Source organism: Pempheris klunzingeri, chromosome 10, assembly GCF_042242105.1.
Source record: "Pempheris klunzingeri isolate RE-2024b chromosome 10, fPemKlu1.hap1, whole genome shotgun sequence".
NCBI lineage: Eukaryota > Metazoa > Chordata > Actinopteri > Acropomatiformes > Pempheridae > Pempheris > Pempheris klunzingeri.
In genome coordinates, this window is record NC_092021.1 from 14,186,532 (window position 1) to 14,200,987 (window position 14,456).

Here is a 14,456-nt window from a genome sequence, read left to right on the forward strand (position 1 = left end):
CACCCCCCAGCTCTGAAGTATTACCCAAAGTAAACAAAAAAATTTGAATAGTGTAAAAAGAGCCTTGGGGTGTTAAGTTTTGATGAGTTGTGCGGCAAGTCTTCCAACAACAGAGGGTTATTTGAAAATCCCACCACTTCTACACACAGGATGAGTTGATTCATGTTTATTTGTCCTTGAAATGATCGGTTGAACACATTTTACTGCTGCTCGACTCTCCTGAGACGTATCTAGAATGCTCCTGCAGGGCTTCTGTCAAGTAATTTACATAAGAATCAGGTTGATCTTTCCTGCACAGATTACCCATTAGTATGATAGTGATGGTGTGATTTATTGAAAAGCATGATTACATTATCTAATTTATAAAGCACACTCAGAGGACTTCAGGAGGAGGTTTCCAGCCTGCTTGTTACTGGAATGAAACTCGTCTTTTGACCTTACTTTGAATTAGTGCTTATTCTTTGTGAACTTCAGGCCTCACACCTTTCACACCCATTATCCTTTCTGTGAGTCAGCCTCAATCAGACTCTTACGCCTTGTATTTATAGTCCATGTCTGACCTGTCAACAAGAATAAAAGTAACCTTTACAAATAACCACTGTATTTCTCGAACCCACTGCTTGTTTTTGTTTCTGCTCCCACAAGCCTCCAAACTGTAGCCAAGAGTCTCTCTCTCTCTCTCTGATGTTGTGTGTGGCTCACATTTAGTTTACAATACACATCTGCAATTTTGTCCTAGGAGAGGGATCATTCCATCCAGAGGTTTCTTCAATTTTTTCCTGTTAAAGGTTTTTTGGGAGTTTTTCCTTATCAAGGCTCTAAGGGAACACTATCAGAAACTATTTATACTATCAAAAGATTCTTCTATTGTTTACTTTCTGTTGGTAGGTACTTTATATTCTGAGCTGACCTCGTCACCAGAGGACCCAGTTTAATGGAAAAAACACACCAAACTATTGATGCGTCAGAACATATAATCTGGGTGAAAATCAGTTTAATCCCAACTACGATTTAAAAATCAAATTTAAGTAAAAAGTTTGTGTATTTATAATTTATAATCAAGGTATCCATTGTAAAGATCTATATTAGGTTTACATAATTATTCAATATCATGATGAAGTGATCAGCATTTAATATACAGCATGTGGTACTTTACCCCTCACACCCCGCACATGAACTCTTTAAACTCCTCCGTCTGGTAGGCGCTACAGAGCACTGTACGCCAAAACCACCAGACACAGAGACAGTTTCTTCCCCCAGGCCATTACCCTGATGAACTCTCACTAGTCTCAGAGACTCAGGAACCACTGTGCACTAGTCCCATACTGCACATTTGCACTATATTTGCACTACTTTTGCACTACATAAATGCACCCCACCTACCTCCACTGTACATACTGTTGTTATCAGCACTTATATTGTTCTTGTTCTTATTCTTATTGTTGTAGTTTATTTCTTACTTTCTTACTGTACATAGAGAGACAAGTTTCACTGGAGTCAAATTCCTTGTTTGCTTGTACAAACTTGGCCAATAAAGTTGATTCTGATTCTGATTCTTTAATAAAACAAAAGATCAGAAAAAGTAAAAAAACATATTTGTAAAAGCAATGCACTGTAATGTAATTCAAACTGCTGCATCTGCACACAATAAACCAGGAAGACTGACTGTTTGATTGCATTCATGCATCTAGAGCCTCATTAGATTTCCTTTTGACATTGACACGGTTGCTGGTGTACGACCAGTACAGTAATGTGCAGTTTGCTCAAACCACGTCAGGCACTTGTTATATTGTTGAACCTATACCTCCAATGTCTGTGACTGAACTGAACATGTGACCACCTTCAGCCCTGTGGCAGGCTGATGGTTCAGCCTGAGAATCTGAATCCACCTCAACGTTAGCTCTGGTAATAAGACATTGAAGGTCTTCATGTCTCAGCAAATTCATATTCTGGATGGACAGAAATGTTCTCACAGCAACAGCAAAACACAACTGTAGTGTGTGTGTATGTAACATTATTTTACTCAGGACTGCTTTTTTAATGAGGGCTGTTAATGGTACAACCTCAAGGATGGATCAATACTCTCTCCATGACCTGACTTCAGACTTCTCAGATGTAAGATTCTGCTGTGTTTTATGTTGTGTTGCAGCTATTTGGCAAGTTAGTCTGGTGGACCTGGCGTTCACGTGTTGCTCAGCTAATGTGTACAGACGGTGCTCCGGTCAAGGCAGATCTAATGATGGAGTTGGTAGCCAGTGCCTGCTTGTAGGAGCCGACCAATCAGAGCTGACTAGGCTTTTTACTGAGAGGGGGTGCCTTAAAGAGACAGGAGCAAAAACGGAGCGTTTAAAAAGGGGCTGAAAAGAGCCGTATGTAATATGCACAGTATAAGAAAAATAATGCGTTTTTTAAAATATTACAACACATAAACATATTCTAGCAGACCCCCCACAAAAATATATGAACCTGAAAATGAGCAAAACATGTCTATTTTATGGCCTATATACACGATAACCAGCATGCAACAGCTAGTTTTCAGTTTTTTTCTTCTTTTCTTTTAGATTTTTGAATCAGTAAAGCATCCACTGAAAGATAGGTCTGCTGGTTTCAATCCAAGGTGAGCCACAGTACTTTATCTGTTCTATTCAGACTGAGAATAAACCAGAAAATGCACTGGCAAAAGTAGCAGATTTTATCACCACCTTCTTTTTTTCATGTTTGGTAATTAAGAATAAGTATATATAAATATATATAAATACATATGTAATAAGTAACAATGAAAGAAGAGGATGTGATTTGATGGTTTGTTTTATTTTGTTAGAAAGATGAATAGATGCACAAACACTGTATCGTTAAATGAAGAGAGTGAACAAGCACCTCTGCTCTGTTCATGTTTTATCGTCGAAAAGTGTGTTTTTAATTTTCATGTTGTTAATGTAGGTGTTTTTTGTTTCAGATGGGGTGACTCATCTTTACTAATAGACACTGCAGGAAATCTTGAATACTTCATTTAAAAGTGTTAAATGTCAGCTGAATTAGACATTGTTAACATGAAGGAAATCTTTGTTTTTTCCCCATTTATTATCAAATGTGCATTGCAGAGGGATGCCAATGTACAACAGATTCATTAGTTTCCATTTCCTTTCACAATGTGTCAGCATTTTCAATTAAAGCCCCATCTGGTGTCTCCCTCAATGAGTCATGTAGCAAAAATACTACTCAACATTCAACCATACACCCATTACTTTAACTGGAATCATGTGACCTGGCAGTCAGGATGACATAGAACCACTGTGTTGATAAGTGTATGTGCGCATAACTCACCCTCCATAAAGGTTGCAGGTATCCACACAGGTTCGCCCGCGGCTGAAGAACCTGCAGACGATGCACTGGTCTGGACCAGGACCCCAACACCCTGCGTCTGAACACAGCGGGTCACACACCATGTGCTCCTTGGCTGCTCAATACACACACACACACATACACACAAAGAAATACAGAATTACATTCATGTAGAATGCATTTGTGCTTTGGTGACTCAGTGCAGATCCACAGAGTAAACCCTAAATTGCTCCAAATTAACTGGATATACTATTGGCCTAAATAACGTAATTCATAGGGCTGGACGTACTAAGGCATATGCAATTTGCGCAGGTCCATTTCTGCATTATAATTCTACATCCTCAAAGAGCAGCTGTTAATTTGTGTTGGTCTATAAGAGGAAGAGGTGTAGGGATCAATGACATGCTCGGGGAATATGCTTTTGTCAAATAATTTGCATTGAACAGTCGCACAATAATTACCCTCCAAGATGAGCCTAAAGATTACCTAGTTCAAGCCACCAAATGCTCCCATTTGGTGATTTCAACTTTTCACCAAATTTCTCTTTATTAGCTAATTTCTGTCAGAGACTGTGATGGTCATACAATGTGTAGTATAAGTTTAAACTGTATGCTCTGAATTTATGTAAATAATCTCCATTTCTGCATGGTTTTGCGAACAGCCTTGTGTGATATGGTTCACTGTGGGGCTAACAAAGGCAGGAGCCAATTATAAAAATGTTGAGCTATAAGTGATGAAGCACTAGCGGACCCAGAAAGCACCTGCACCTGCTCATGCCATGTGTCGCAAAATTGTGTGCTAAAAGGAACAAATATATAGATTTTGAACATGAAAATGTACTATTGTCTATTGGCAGCACAAACAAGCGTGGCTGATTGAGCGAGTATGAAAAGTGCAGGTTTGATTTACTTTGGATTGCATTCTCTCATGAAAAGACATTGTCCCCGTCTCCCAGCCCATTCAAAGTAAACAATCTGTGTGCTGTTCGCGTTTCTCATAGAGTACCAACGGACTCTGGCCATTACACCCACTCTGTTCTATTCTCTTCTTGTGTCTGGATTGCTACCTGTCTCTCTCTCTCCCTCTCTCCCTCTCTCTCTTTTGTCCCCCTCCAGCGCTTGGTTCTACAAAGGTCGCTACATAGAGCATAACAGTGAGTTATGAGTTAGAATGAGTTAGTGTTGAAGTAGCACAGTGATAGCACTGTAGGTACACTGGAAACTTTTAGCATCCTGTAATTTCCCACTTCTCTGTCGATTTTATAATAGACTCCTCTCTCCTCTCCTCTCCTCTCCTCTCCTCTCCTCTCCTCTCCTCTCCTCTCCTCTCCTCTCCTCAATAGCAATGAACATCAACAACAACAGCAAAAATAAAATGGCCCCTGCTGTTTCCGAGGTCCTGGCCACATGTAAGCCAGGGGCTATGCCTCGGTGTCAGCCACAGCTGTGTTCGGGATGCTTAAAAACTGTGATACGTGGAGAAAACAGAAATCAAGTGTTTCTTTTGAGGGCAAAAGATGAAAGCATTGTCTTTCACAGGAGACACAACCACCTCTGTTGCACTTCTAGTGCCTGAGGTGAACTGACCAGGAAGAGGGAAATATGAGGAGAAGGAGGAATGATGGGTGCTGAAAAAGAGGAAATAAAAAAGGAGGAGAAGAGGTTGAATGGTTTTCTAACAACACAGCACTTGCAAGATCAAAAAGATACCAACTTCAGATGTTTCTGATATTGCTGGAAAACAAAAGCCCATGGGGTTCTAGCTGACAGGTGCCTTTTGAGTCTTGTAGAAGAACAGGTTATGATGATGATTATGATAAGTTTATTTAGCCAGTGGGAAAGAAGGAAGGAAAGGATGAGAGACAAAGGGAAGAAAATCAATCAAATCAAAGAGAACAAAAGAAATGCAAACAACAGGAGTCAAAATAAAATCAAAATAATGACAGAAAAAACCACGGGCAGAGAACTGTGATGGTGGTTAACAGACTAAAAGACTGAGGGGAGAGATGTAGTTGGGACTCAACTGTTGCCTTCAGTTTCCTGCATCCCTTTCATCTGTGTCAAAGCCTGCACTGAAAGCAAAGCAGGGCAGCCATTGAAAAGGCTAAAGAGCGTAGGAGGCAGGCAGCTGGGGAAATTATCCTAGTCCCTGTGCAAGATGGGACAAATAAATGGGATTTGTGGTAATGTAAGGACTTAGCAATAGCTGAAAGTATACTTCATTTATAAATTATATAATTACACATTTCTAGACATTTGTGAAATCTTTGAGAAGGAAGAAGTCAAGGAAGGAAGAAGTTTTTAATACGGCACAATTTCAATACCTTTATCAATTATTATGGTTTATTGACTTACATAACTTTTTAGCTGAGGTTGTATAGATTTAAATGATTTGAAGCATTTGAAGACACTCCAAGAAATGATGTCACAATAAGCAGAAACACCAATGTAGGCACAGATGGACCATTTAAATTACAGAGTTCAAAGTGTTAAAGCTCCCTTCGTAGGTGGCTCAGAAATGATATAGTTCAATTAAATTAAACGCCCTGCACAATAACACAGGTGTTTTCAATCATTCTGGCTGAACAGACCTCTGCTCAGGTTAAAGCTATTTTTTATGAATGATAAAGGCGTTATTTGTCCTGGCCCTAAAATATGCAGCAAAGCTGACAGGAGAGTCAGAGAGATGTCAATTAAGAGCAGTCTGCTCACACCCACTCGGTCCTGAGAAGCATTCTAATCAGCCAAAATAATTAAAATCACCTGTGTGTGGGGGTTTACCATGCATGTGCCGTGCACAGCCTTGAAGATGTTATTGAGAAAGCTGCGGTTATGAAACAGCCCTTTCTGGATGGGGTTTATTTTGAGTGCACTGATGGGGCTAATGACAGTGCACTATCTGTCACAAGATATGACCTTCTGAAGAAGTGCGTGAAGAAAACAAAATTCTTTCCCTCTCTCATGTCTTACCCCAAGGCCTGCACTTCGAAAAACATCATCATAAAACACTGACTGATTTTATTACTAATGATCATTCACTCAATCGTAAGTTTAAAGACCCTACCCTATCATAAGCTCTGGGATTCCCTTTAGTCAAATATTTATCCTGATGAAGTTCTCATAGCTGAGAGGTTGTCTTTATCATTTATTACTTGCTTTGGACAAAATGAGCAGATCTCTGAAAATGGCAAAAAAAAAAAAAGATAATAATAATAATAATGAATATGTCACACAATGGTTAACTGAAACCAGATATTGACTCAACTGGATCACTTTGTGTGCCATTGTTACTAGTGATAATGAAAACGTTGACAACGTTCCTCTGAGGTATTTTTCAGCCAAATCTAGTTACTCATACTGTTCACGGCAAGACATCAAGCTGACTGTCAAATTAAAGCTCACTTAAAAGAAATTGAGCAGCTTAATGCGCGGTGAAGAGATTTTTAAAAACCGAGACATCAAAATGTGGCAGACTTCATGAGAGCACAACATTTGGAGACCACCCTGTCAAGCTAAAGACAGAATATAATTTCCAATCAGATCCAGAGCGATGGCAAAAAAAAAACCATTCAACTGTTTAGAAATGCACAGTCACAAAGCTGTGACCTTCATGGGTGAGGAGAAATCTGACTTGTTTGACAACAAGTATGACTAACTTTTAACTTCAACTGATGAAGCTTCTTGTGGTTGGATTCAACTCTACAATCAATGTAGTGAAAAATTCCATTGATAGCACTGAGTTAGTACTTCAAATTATAGAAAGTGCTACCGTGAAAAGTTGGTTTCAGGTTTTTCTAATAATCTAATGGCATTTCTACATCACTGCTACTACACACACACACACACTCAAATGAATAAATGGGAACATCCAGACTCCTTCTCCTCTGTCTTTGCTGCCCTGTAAGGGTGAGAGACCTGCCCTTTTCCAGTTCCTGCTAGGCTCAGTCAAGTGTAGACGCAAAACTCACACTCACACACACACACACACACACACACTCTGATGCACACATGCAGAGCCATGTCAAGGAGAGCAGTGTGTGACTTGAGTCTCACCCAAAGTCTTCAAAGTCACAAGAGAGAAACAAAGGAGAGAGAGAGTGACAGGGAGAGACAGTGTGTGTGTGTGTGTGTGTGTGTGTGTGTGTGTGTGTGCGCGCGCGTAAGCCCAACACGAAGGAACTGCCAAGGGGAAAGGAGCACATGAACAGCGAAAGGGGGCCAACTCAATAATGCAAATACTGGCTCATTAATGAACATTATACATACATTAATAATGTCTTAACACTTGTGGCAGTGATATAATAAAAGCTCTTCCAATTTTAGAGACACAATTTTTGTCTCATCACTTCAGATATTTGCCTAATTTAATTCTCTCTGAATGGTTCTGTTGGTTAATTAGTCTAATTATGGCATTATTGGTTTTGGTTTTCTTAAGTAAATGATTGTGATAATAGCTTCCACTCATGTGACAGACAGAACAATAAAAATGACAAGTGTATTTCCACTGTCATGTGTTCAGTGTCATTGCTGCAGTTCTGCGGTTATGAATAAAAGCTGATTTGCTCACCCCAAAAACAGCGTATCAAAGCGCTCTAACAGATGCGGCAGATATTCCTCTCCCTAAAAATTATCAATTGGTTTTGAAGCTTGAGCGTTGACCAATAGTCAGACAATAAAAGAATTTTGTCTGAGGCTGAATTTGTGTCAGGTCAAACCATTAAGGTCTGAGCTTTCTCTTACAGAGTAAACCTCAAATATATTTTGCCATAATCTTTCAATTGGTAAACTATACTAACCACTGATACTGACAGCGAGACTAAAATACAAAAACACATCACAGTTCAAATATCTCGGATCAGAGCTTTAGAAACTGATGACAATCAAAATACTTTTTTATCATTCCATGGCTTAAAGAGTTCTTCCACCTTTTAACTTTGCTGTAAATGTCACAACTCTTGATAAGAGGTGTTTTGTTTGGCGTGGCTTAAGGTGGAGACACACATTGCGATTGTTTTTTTTATCATTTTGGCAGACACAGCTGATAAGAGCTATGTTTGTTTGGACATTCAGTGTGGGCCAGTTGGTGAAGACAGTTGTGCTATTTAATGATTTCTATAGTTTGCCCACTGACCAAGTCTCTGACATCTGATTTCATCATCAACATAACAGAAGAAATAATAACAGGAGGTATAGAAAACTCTATATTGTGCATTTGTAATCTAACGGCTGTTTTTTGTGCTTTTCTATTTGATGTTTGTGATTTCGAAATGAACTTACAGCATACTTTGGGGCCTCGGTTGTTGCGGATCAGAACCTTCTGGTTTGCAGTGCGGAACAGCCTCGTCCAGTTGACAGTGTTGTAGTAGCAAAGCTGGCTGTTCTCTGCGATGTGAACATTCCCAGCGCTGATCTCTCTTAGGGATTGGAGCTGCAGAGATGAGATGCCCTGTTGCTTTAACACCAGCAGGGAGATCCCACTGAGAGGAAAGAATGGATGGAGGTGGAGGTGGAGGTGGAGGAAGATAGGGCCAGAGAGGAAGAGAAGGAAGATGAGAAGAGCAGGAGGAGGGGGGATGAGGTGGATGAGGGGGGGGGGGGAAGCAGAAAAAAAGACAAAGGCAGAAAATTTATTTCACAGGTTCAGATACCCGAGTCAGTGTCTTTATAAAAATCCTGTCTTTTGTCAGTCGTACCATGTGACTATGTCGACCGTATGAACAGTAAACAATAAAGAGAATGCCATTAGTACAGCTATACAAGAATTCACAACAGGAATAATTTATCATCCTCTTATATCTACTCCGTCATGCATTTTCATATAAATACATAAATATACCATACTTATATATCACCCCTTTGAGCCTTTACCCCAGTGTGCTCTACTGCTGATCTTGTCAATGAGACCTGGCAGTCTCTATGTTGCACATTACACAACAAGCTACTCAGTAAGATTTGGATGAAAATGTGATGAATTTTAAGAGAAAATCCAAATAGTACATTCTGAAGGGCTGAACCGCTGGTCTTAATTTGAAGCCATACTATCATTAGACACCCCTGGAGTTACCAATTATTTTCACCATTTCCTTGCTTGTTTACAATGATCATAATCACAGATAATCATTTCACAATGTTGATGATTTAAAATGTTCCATCAGTAACCTTTACAGTCTAGTGTTGTCAAACTTTAGTCAATACACTGTATATAATGAATGCAAATATAATAACCCTCTCTTTATTTCTTTTACTTAACATAGCCCCCACCCTTCCTCATGCCCCCCCCCCCCCCCCCCCCCCCCCCTCCTCATGCCCCCCCCCTACTTGCACAGTTTAAAAACAGTCCAGTGGGGTGTCAACACCATCACATGGACAGAGAGTATGTAGGTTCAACCATGGCATAAGTGATGGTGGCAAGCTTTAATTTGCACCACAGCCTGCTGTTTCTATCTGCAGGTGGATGACACACAAGTGCATGCACACACATCCTCATGTGCACACACACACACACACACACACACACACACTGCAGCCCACAGTTCACACTATGCCATCATCTGCACACACACTCACTTTATTTCTATCTAAATGTCACAGCAAAATTTAAGAGTACCTTTGGAAAAATCACTAAAATCTACATGATGAATAATTATGTTCTGTCAGCTTGGTTAAAACGAGTTGGCAACTTAAATGTCAAAACAAAACAAATCATAAAAAGATGTTTCAGGAATAAACCGATTATTTGGGCCCAACTAATGTGCATATTTCTTTACAATGGGAATAAAAAAAGCACTAAAATGCAAAATCTACATTGAAATGATAAATGGGTAGGACGCTACTCTTACTCGCAGTAAGTCCCACTCTACAATGCCAGCTAGCAATTTGTATGCTAGCTAGCAATAGCACTGTGCTCTGACAACTGACCCAGCAAACACTACAATATAATGTTAGCGAACGAAGACTTGAAGAAGAAGAAAGAGCAATTAAGACCATAAACTACTTAGGAAAGTGCTTAACTAAGGTAATAAATCAAGTGACTCATAGGGTAATTTTCTCACAGTCTTCCATCCAATTGGACTTCTTTTGAGGTACCACACATCTGAGGTAGAGAGGCCGCAATATTGGAGAGCTGAAGATCTGCTAAACGTGTCCTAATAATATCTTTAACATTTCACATCCAAATAGCTTTTTACTTGACACGGTGCTTCCTTGGGTCCCCTGTCATACACCCACCAAGTAAGGCAATCTTCTTAATATGTCTCAGTAAAATGCAAGAAACCTCAGACAGACAGACAAAATTCCTCCCATTACAGTTAAATGGTTCTAAGAGGTCTGGTTTCAGAGAAAACAGAAGTTTTCCTTATTTTTTGCTGAAAAATCAAACTAAACCCATACATTTATAACCAGCTTTCCTTTTAAAGTACCAAGCTCTATTCGAGGTAGTGCTGACACAGCTAGGATAGAAATTATACTCATAGACTAAATAATATCTAATCACAGCAAAATGATTATGTTCTAAGGTGTGTACCTGTACAGCGCTCTTCCCCCAATAGTTGCCAGGTTGGAGAAAACACTCAAGTCTGTCATGTTGTCAGGCCAAGACTGGATGTTCAGAAAGCCTAAATGGGGACACAGACACACACAGAGGTTATAATGAGTTGCCAGTACTGACAGAGAAGAGCTGTCTATCACACCATCTATTTCACACGGTGACAAGAATAAAATGAGTAGGGAGAGTTGGAATTAGCAGCATTCTCAGACCAAAGTAATCACACCACCTGAGTCTCATCTGAAAGCAGCCAAGCACTTCTAAGCCAGAAAAATATTATAGGCACAGCAAGTCCACAGAGGAGTTTGGTGCCAGCTTTGACAAATGCAAAGTTTGATATATCAATATTTTTGCATTTCCTTTATCTGCCTTTCTACTGTTGAATCATTTAGGAGATTAAATGAATGGCTGAGAGAGTACGGCTGTGGCTCATTTAGGATTTTCAATAATGGATTCAGAAATATGAAATATTTAGTAGAGAAGTGGTAGGGGGCACAATCCCCAAGCCAACACCAGAGAACAAACAGAACAGTTGGATGAAGCTATGAGACCGAGGAAAACCGGGGGTGGAGGAGTAAAGGTAAGAAGTAAGAGGAAGCAGATGGAAGTGAAGTCCAGAGGAGTGTACAAGTTAAACATAACCAGGCTTTATTTGCGTGAGCTGCCTTGACAAACTCTCAAAGATAACGGGTATCACAAGGTGATTAACAACTGTCTTCATCAACATTCCCATAACAGGGGGTGTTTGATGTGTGTGATGCTATTTCTAAAATGGCAGCACCACACTGAAGCGCTCTTAAAGTTTAAACTCAGTGAAACAGATCTAAATATTATACTCAAGGAGAGCATTTAGGGCTGATACTGACCTATAATGATGGATGTGTGGAAATCACTTCAGTTTTTGGCAAAAACATAGTTAAATGAATTTTATTAACTAAATATTATTTGTCATTATTATCAATAGTCTAATTATTTTTTCTATTAGCTGCAACACCAGCAGTGTAAAACAGGCTTGGCAGCAAATTAGGACCAATCATAGAAACGTAATTCAAAGTGGTCTGCAGCTGCTGTGCCTTCATCATTTTTTAGTGTATAGATGATATGTTGTGTAATATTTGTTAGTGTGTGTTAATGTAAAAGATTTTCTGCATCACCGCCTATAAGTTCCCATGGTTACATGATGCATAGTTTGCACTACTCTAATTGTACAGATTTGCTTGGTGATATTGCTGAAGTATGTCTCAACAAGTTTGTTTATATAACATGTTGCCTTAACTGAGAATCTACATCGCTCATAGAGAATGTCTACAGGAAAAGAAGGCTCAGAACATAACCTGCTCCCTACCAGGTTACGATTGGAGGATAAGCTACCGTGCAATCTAGGCAGGTTAAAAGCAAACCCATCTCACTTCATATTGCACCTCTCTAGTAACTATTATGACAGACAATTCAACGTGTCTGAAATCACTTTATTATTTTAAAAAAAAAGAGCGTGGTTAGTAGATGCTAAGAAAAACCTTGTGGATGTGATGGGCAGTTGTGGTGCATTCTCTAATCAATGAGCAGCATTCAGCTCCATTATATTATTATCTTATTGTGTTTTCTTCCCACAGGATGCATAACTTTGTTTATCCAGAAAGGGAGAGATGATGGAGGTAGGTAAGCAGAGTTGTGGGGAGGAAGGCAGCTTGTGGCTTGTTGACAAGAGAGCAATAACCTTCTACAGCACCATGATCAGTTCGTGGACATCATTTTATTTGTTATGTCAATCCCAGCTGAGCAGCAGCAGGGTCTGAGCCAATGCTTATTAAAAATGTTTGATGAGGAAATGAGAAAAAAAAGTCTGGTAATTACGAGAAATACCACACCAGGGCTCATGCAAATGGACATGAGCTGAATTTGATACACATCATTACACTAAAGCTATTCTTCTTATTCAAGATCACAATAGTTATGGCCAAACAGGTGCAATAAAAAACAAAATAAAGTCAATATTTAAATGGAAAACAATGTCTCTCTAAATAATGCATACCATAACACTGTTCATTACTTCATTTACTCCTTTACCTCTTTTCCTAGAAAAGACACAATGGGTATATTAAGGCTGCCATTATAACAGAACAGTAATTCATTCATTTTGTTCTAAGTGTATATGTGCTATTTATACAGAATCCTTAAATATATTGCTAGAAAATGGTTGTTTGTAAAAGCCGACAGCTGTTTTAGTACTTATGCATCTTGTATATTGCATCCCTGTCCCCAACTCCCTGTGTGGAGTCTAGGATCCTGAGGAGCATCTAAGCCCAGAGGCAGCATTGCTGTAGAATCAACCTGATCTCATGGAAGTACATGAAATGACGACCTCTTAACATCGCATTACGTGGTGGTGGCACATAATGTGTCAAAATTACATGCTGGCGTTGTGGAAACTATATATGATATGATACAGATGTCTGCTAAGTGAAAATCCTTTATTTCACCCATCCATCCAGCTTTGCATGGTCATATAGCATAAGTATTTAATAGCATGTAATACTGACACTACCACAGCATCATCTATGGGGGTTTATCTTTGTACTGCTAATAGAAAAAAAGCATTTAGCCTTGTGTTAATCTTGCAGTGTCTTCACTTTTATGATCACCTGTGTCAATGGTTTTGTGCAGGCAAAGCGGCAAAGTCAAAAGATCACCTAGCAGTGGCTCATGTTCTGCCACATCAGTGGCACACAAATGCACAAGCCAATTTAGAGTGTGGAACCACTTAAAGAAGAAGGCAATGAGCCCCCAAGCAAAGGTTAAAAATGCTTAAGTTGTGGTGATTACATTCTGAGTCACAACACTGGGAAACCCACTTAAACTAAATTGTGCATGTTGATCGCCCACTCTTTGGGTAAAACTTAAGCAGGTGATATGCCTCTGAAGATGCAAGAGTCACTGAAAAAAGAATGAAAGGTTCTGCTGGGGTAAAGGATGAGAGCTGTCCTCCTACACAGCTCATTTGAAAGCTAGAGCAATGCTAGTTGTGACGTTGGGGTCACAGAGGCAGGTTGGCTGCCTCTGTCAGAAGTCATGTTCTTTGACAGCTTGGAGAGATGACAAGCTCAGATGACACACATCTCTGATCACATTAGCCGTTTGGCCAATGGTTTGTGTCTCAAACTGCCATCACGGACCAAAAGAGAAGAATAAATCTGACTGTGTATTCAGATTTGCATCAGCTATATAAAAATGCTTTAAAAATGCATTGACATAGATTGAGGGCCAGATTTGCATGGCAACTTTGCATTTCATTTATTTTGAACATAAACTCTGAAATGAATAAAACATTTAGTGAGACATGCAGTTAATGACTGAGATGACTCAATCATGATATTTTAAACTAAAAACATTAAGGTGTATTCTCTTACCTTTACAAGTTAAAATATGTAACAGAAAAACAAATATTTCTACATCATCTTCTTTTATGGAGAGTTTGCAGGATTCCAGATGTGCTTTTTAAATCCAAAATAGAATAAATATTATCCTGCTACATCAGACATAAACACAGTCCTCAGTAACTGTATTTTTTAAAG

General features: G+C 39.3%; 1 protein-coding gene across 1 annotated transcript in view; it reads right to left on the bottom strand.

The window, feature by feature from the left end:
* LOC139208938 (receptor tyrosine-protein kinase erbB-4-like) overlaps positions 1–14,456 on the bottom strand; it is a 282,441-nt gene that overhangs the window by 69,850 nt on the left and 198,135 nt on the right. The window contains exons 11-13 of the mRNA XM_070838735.1: positions 10,864–10,954; positions 8,619–8,818; positions 3,325–3,457 (exon numbers count right to left, since the gene is read on the bottom strand). Of these exons, the coding sequence (XP_070694836.1) occupies positions 3,325–3,457; positions 8,619–8,818; positions 10,864–10,954 (424 nt within the window). The remainder of the gene's footprint in view (positions 1–3,324; positions 3,458–8,618; positions 8,819–10,863; positions 10,955–14,456) is intronic.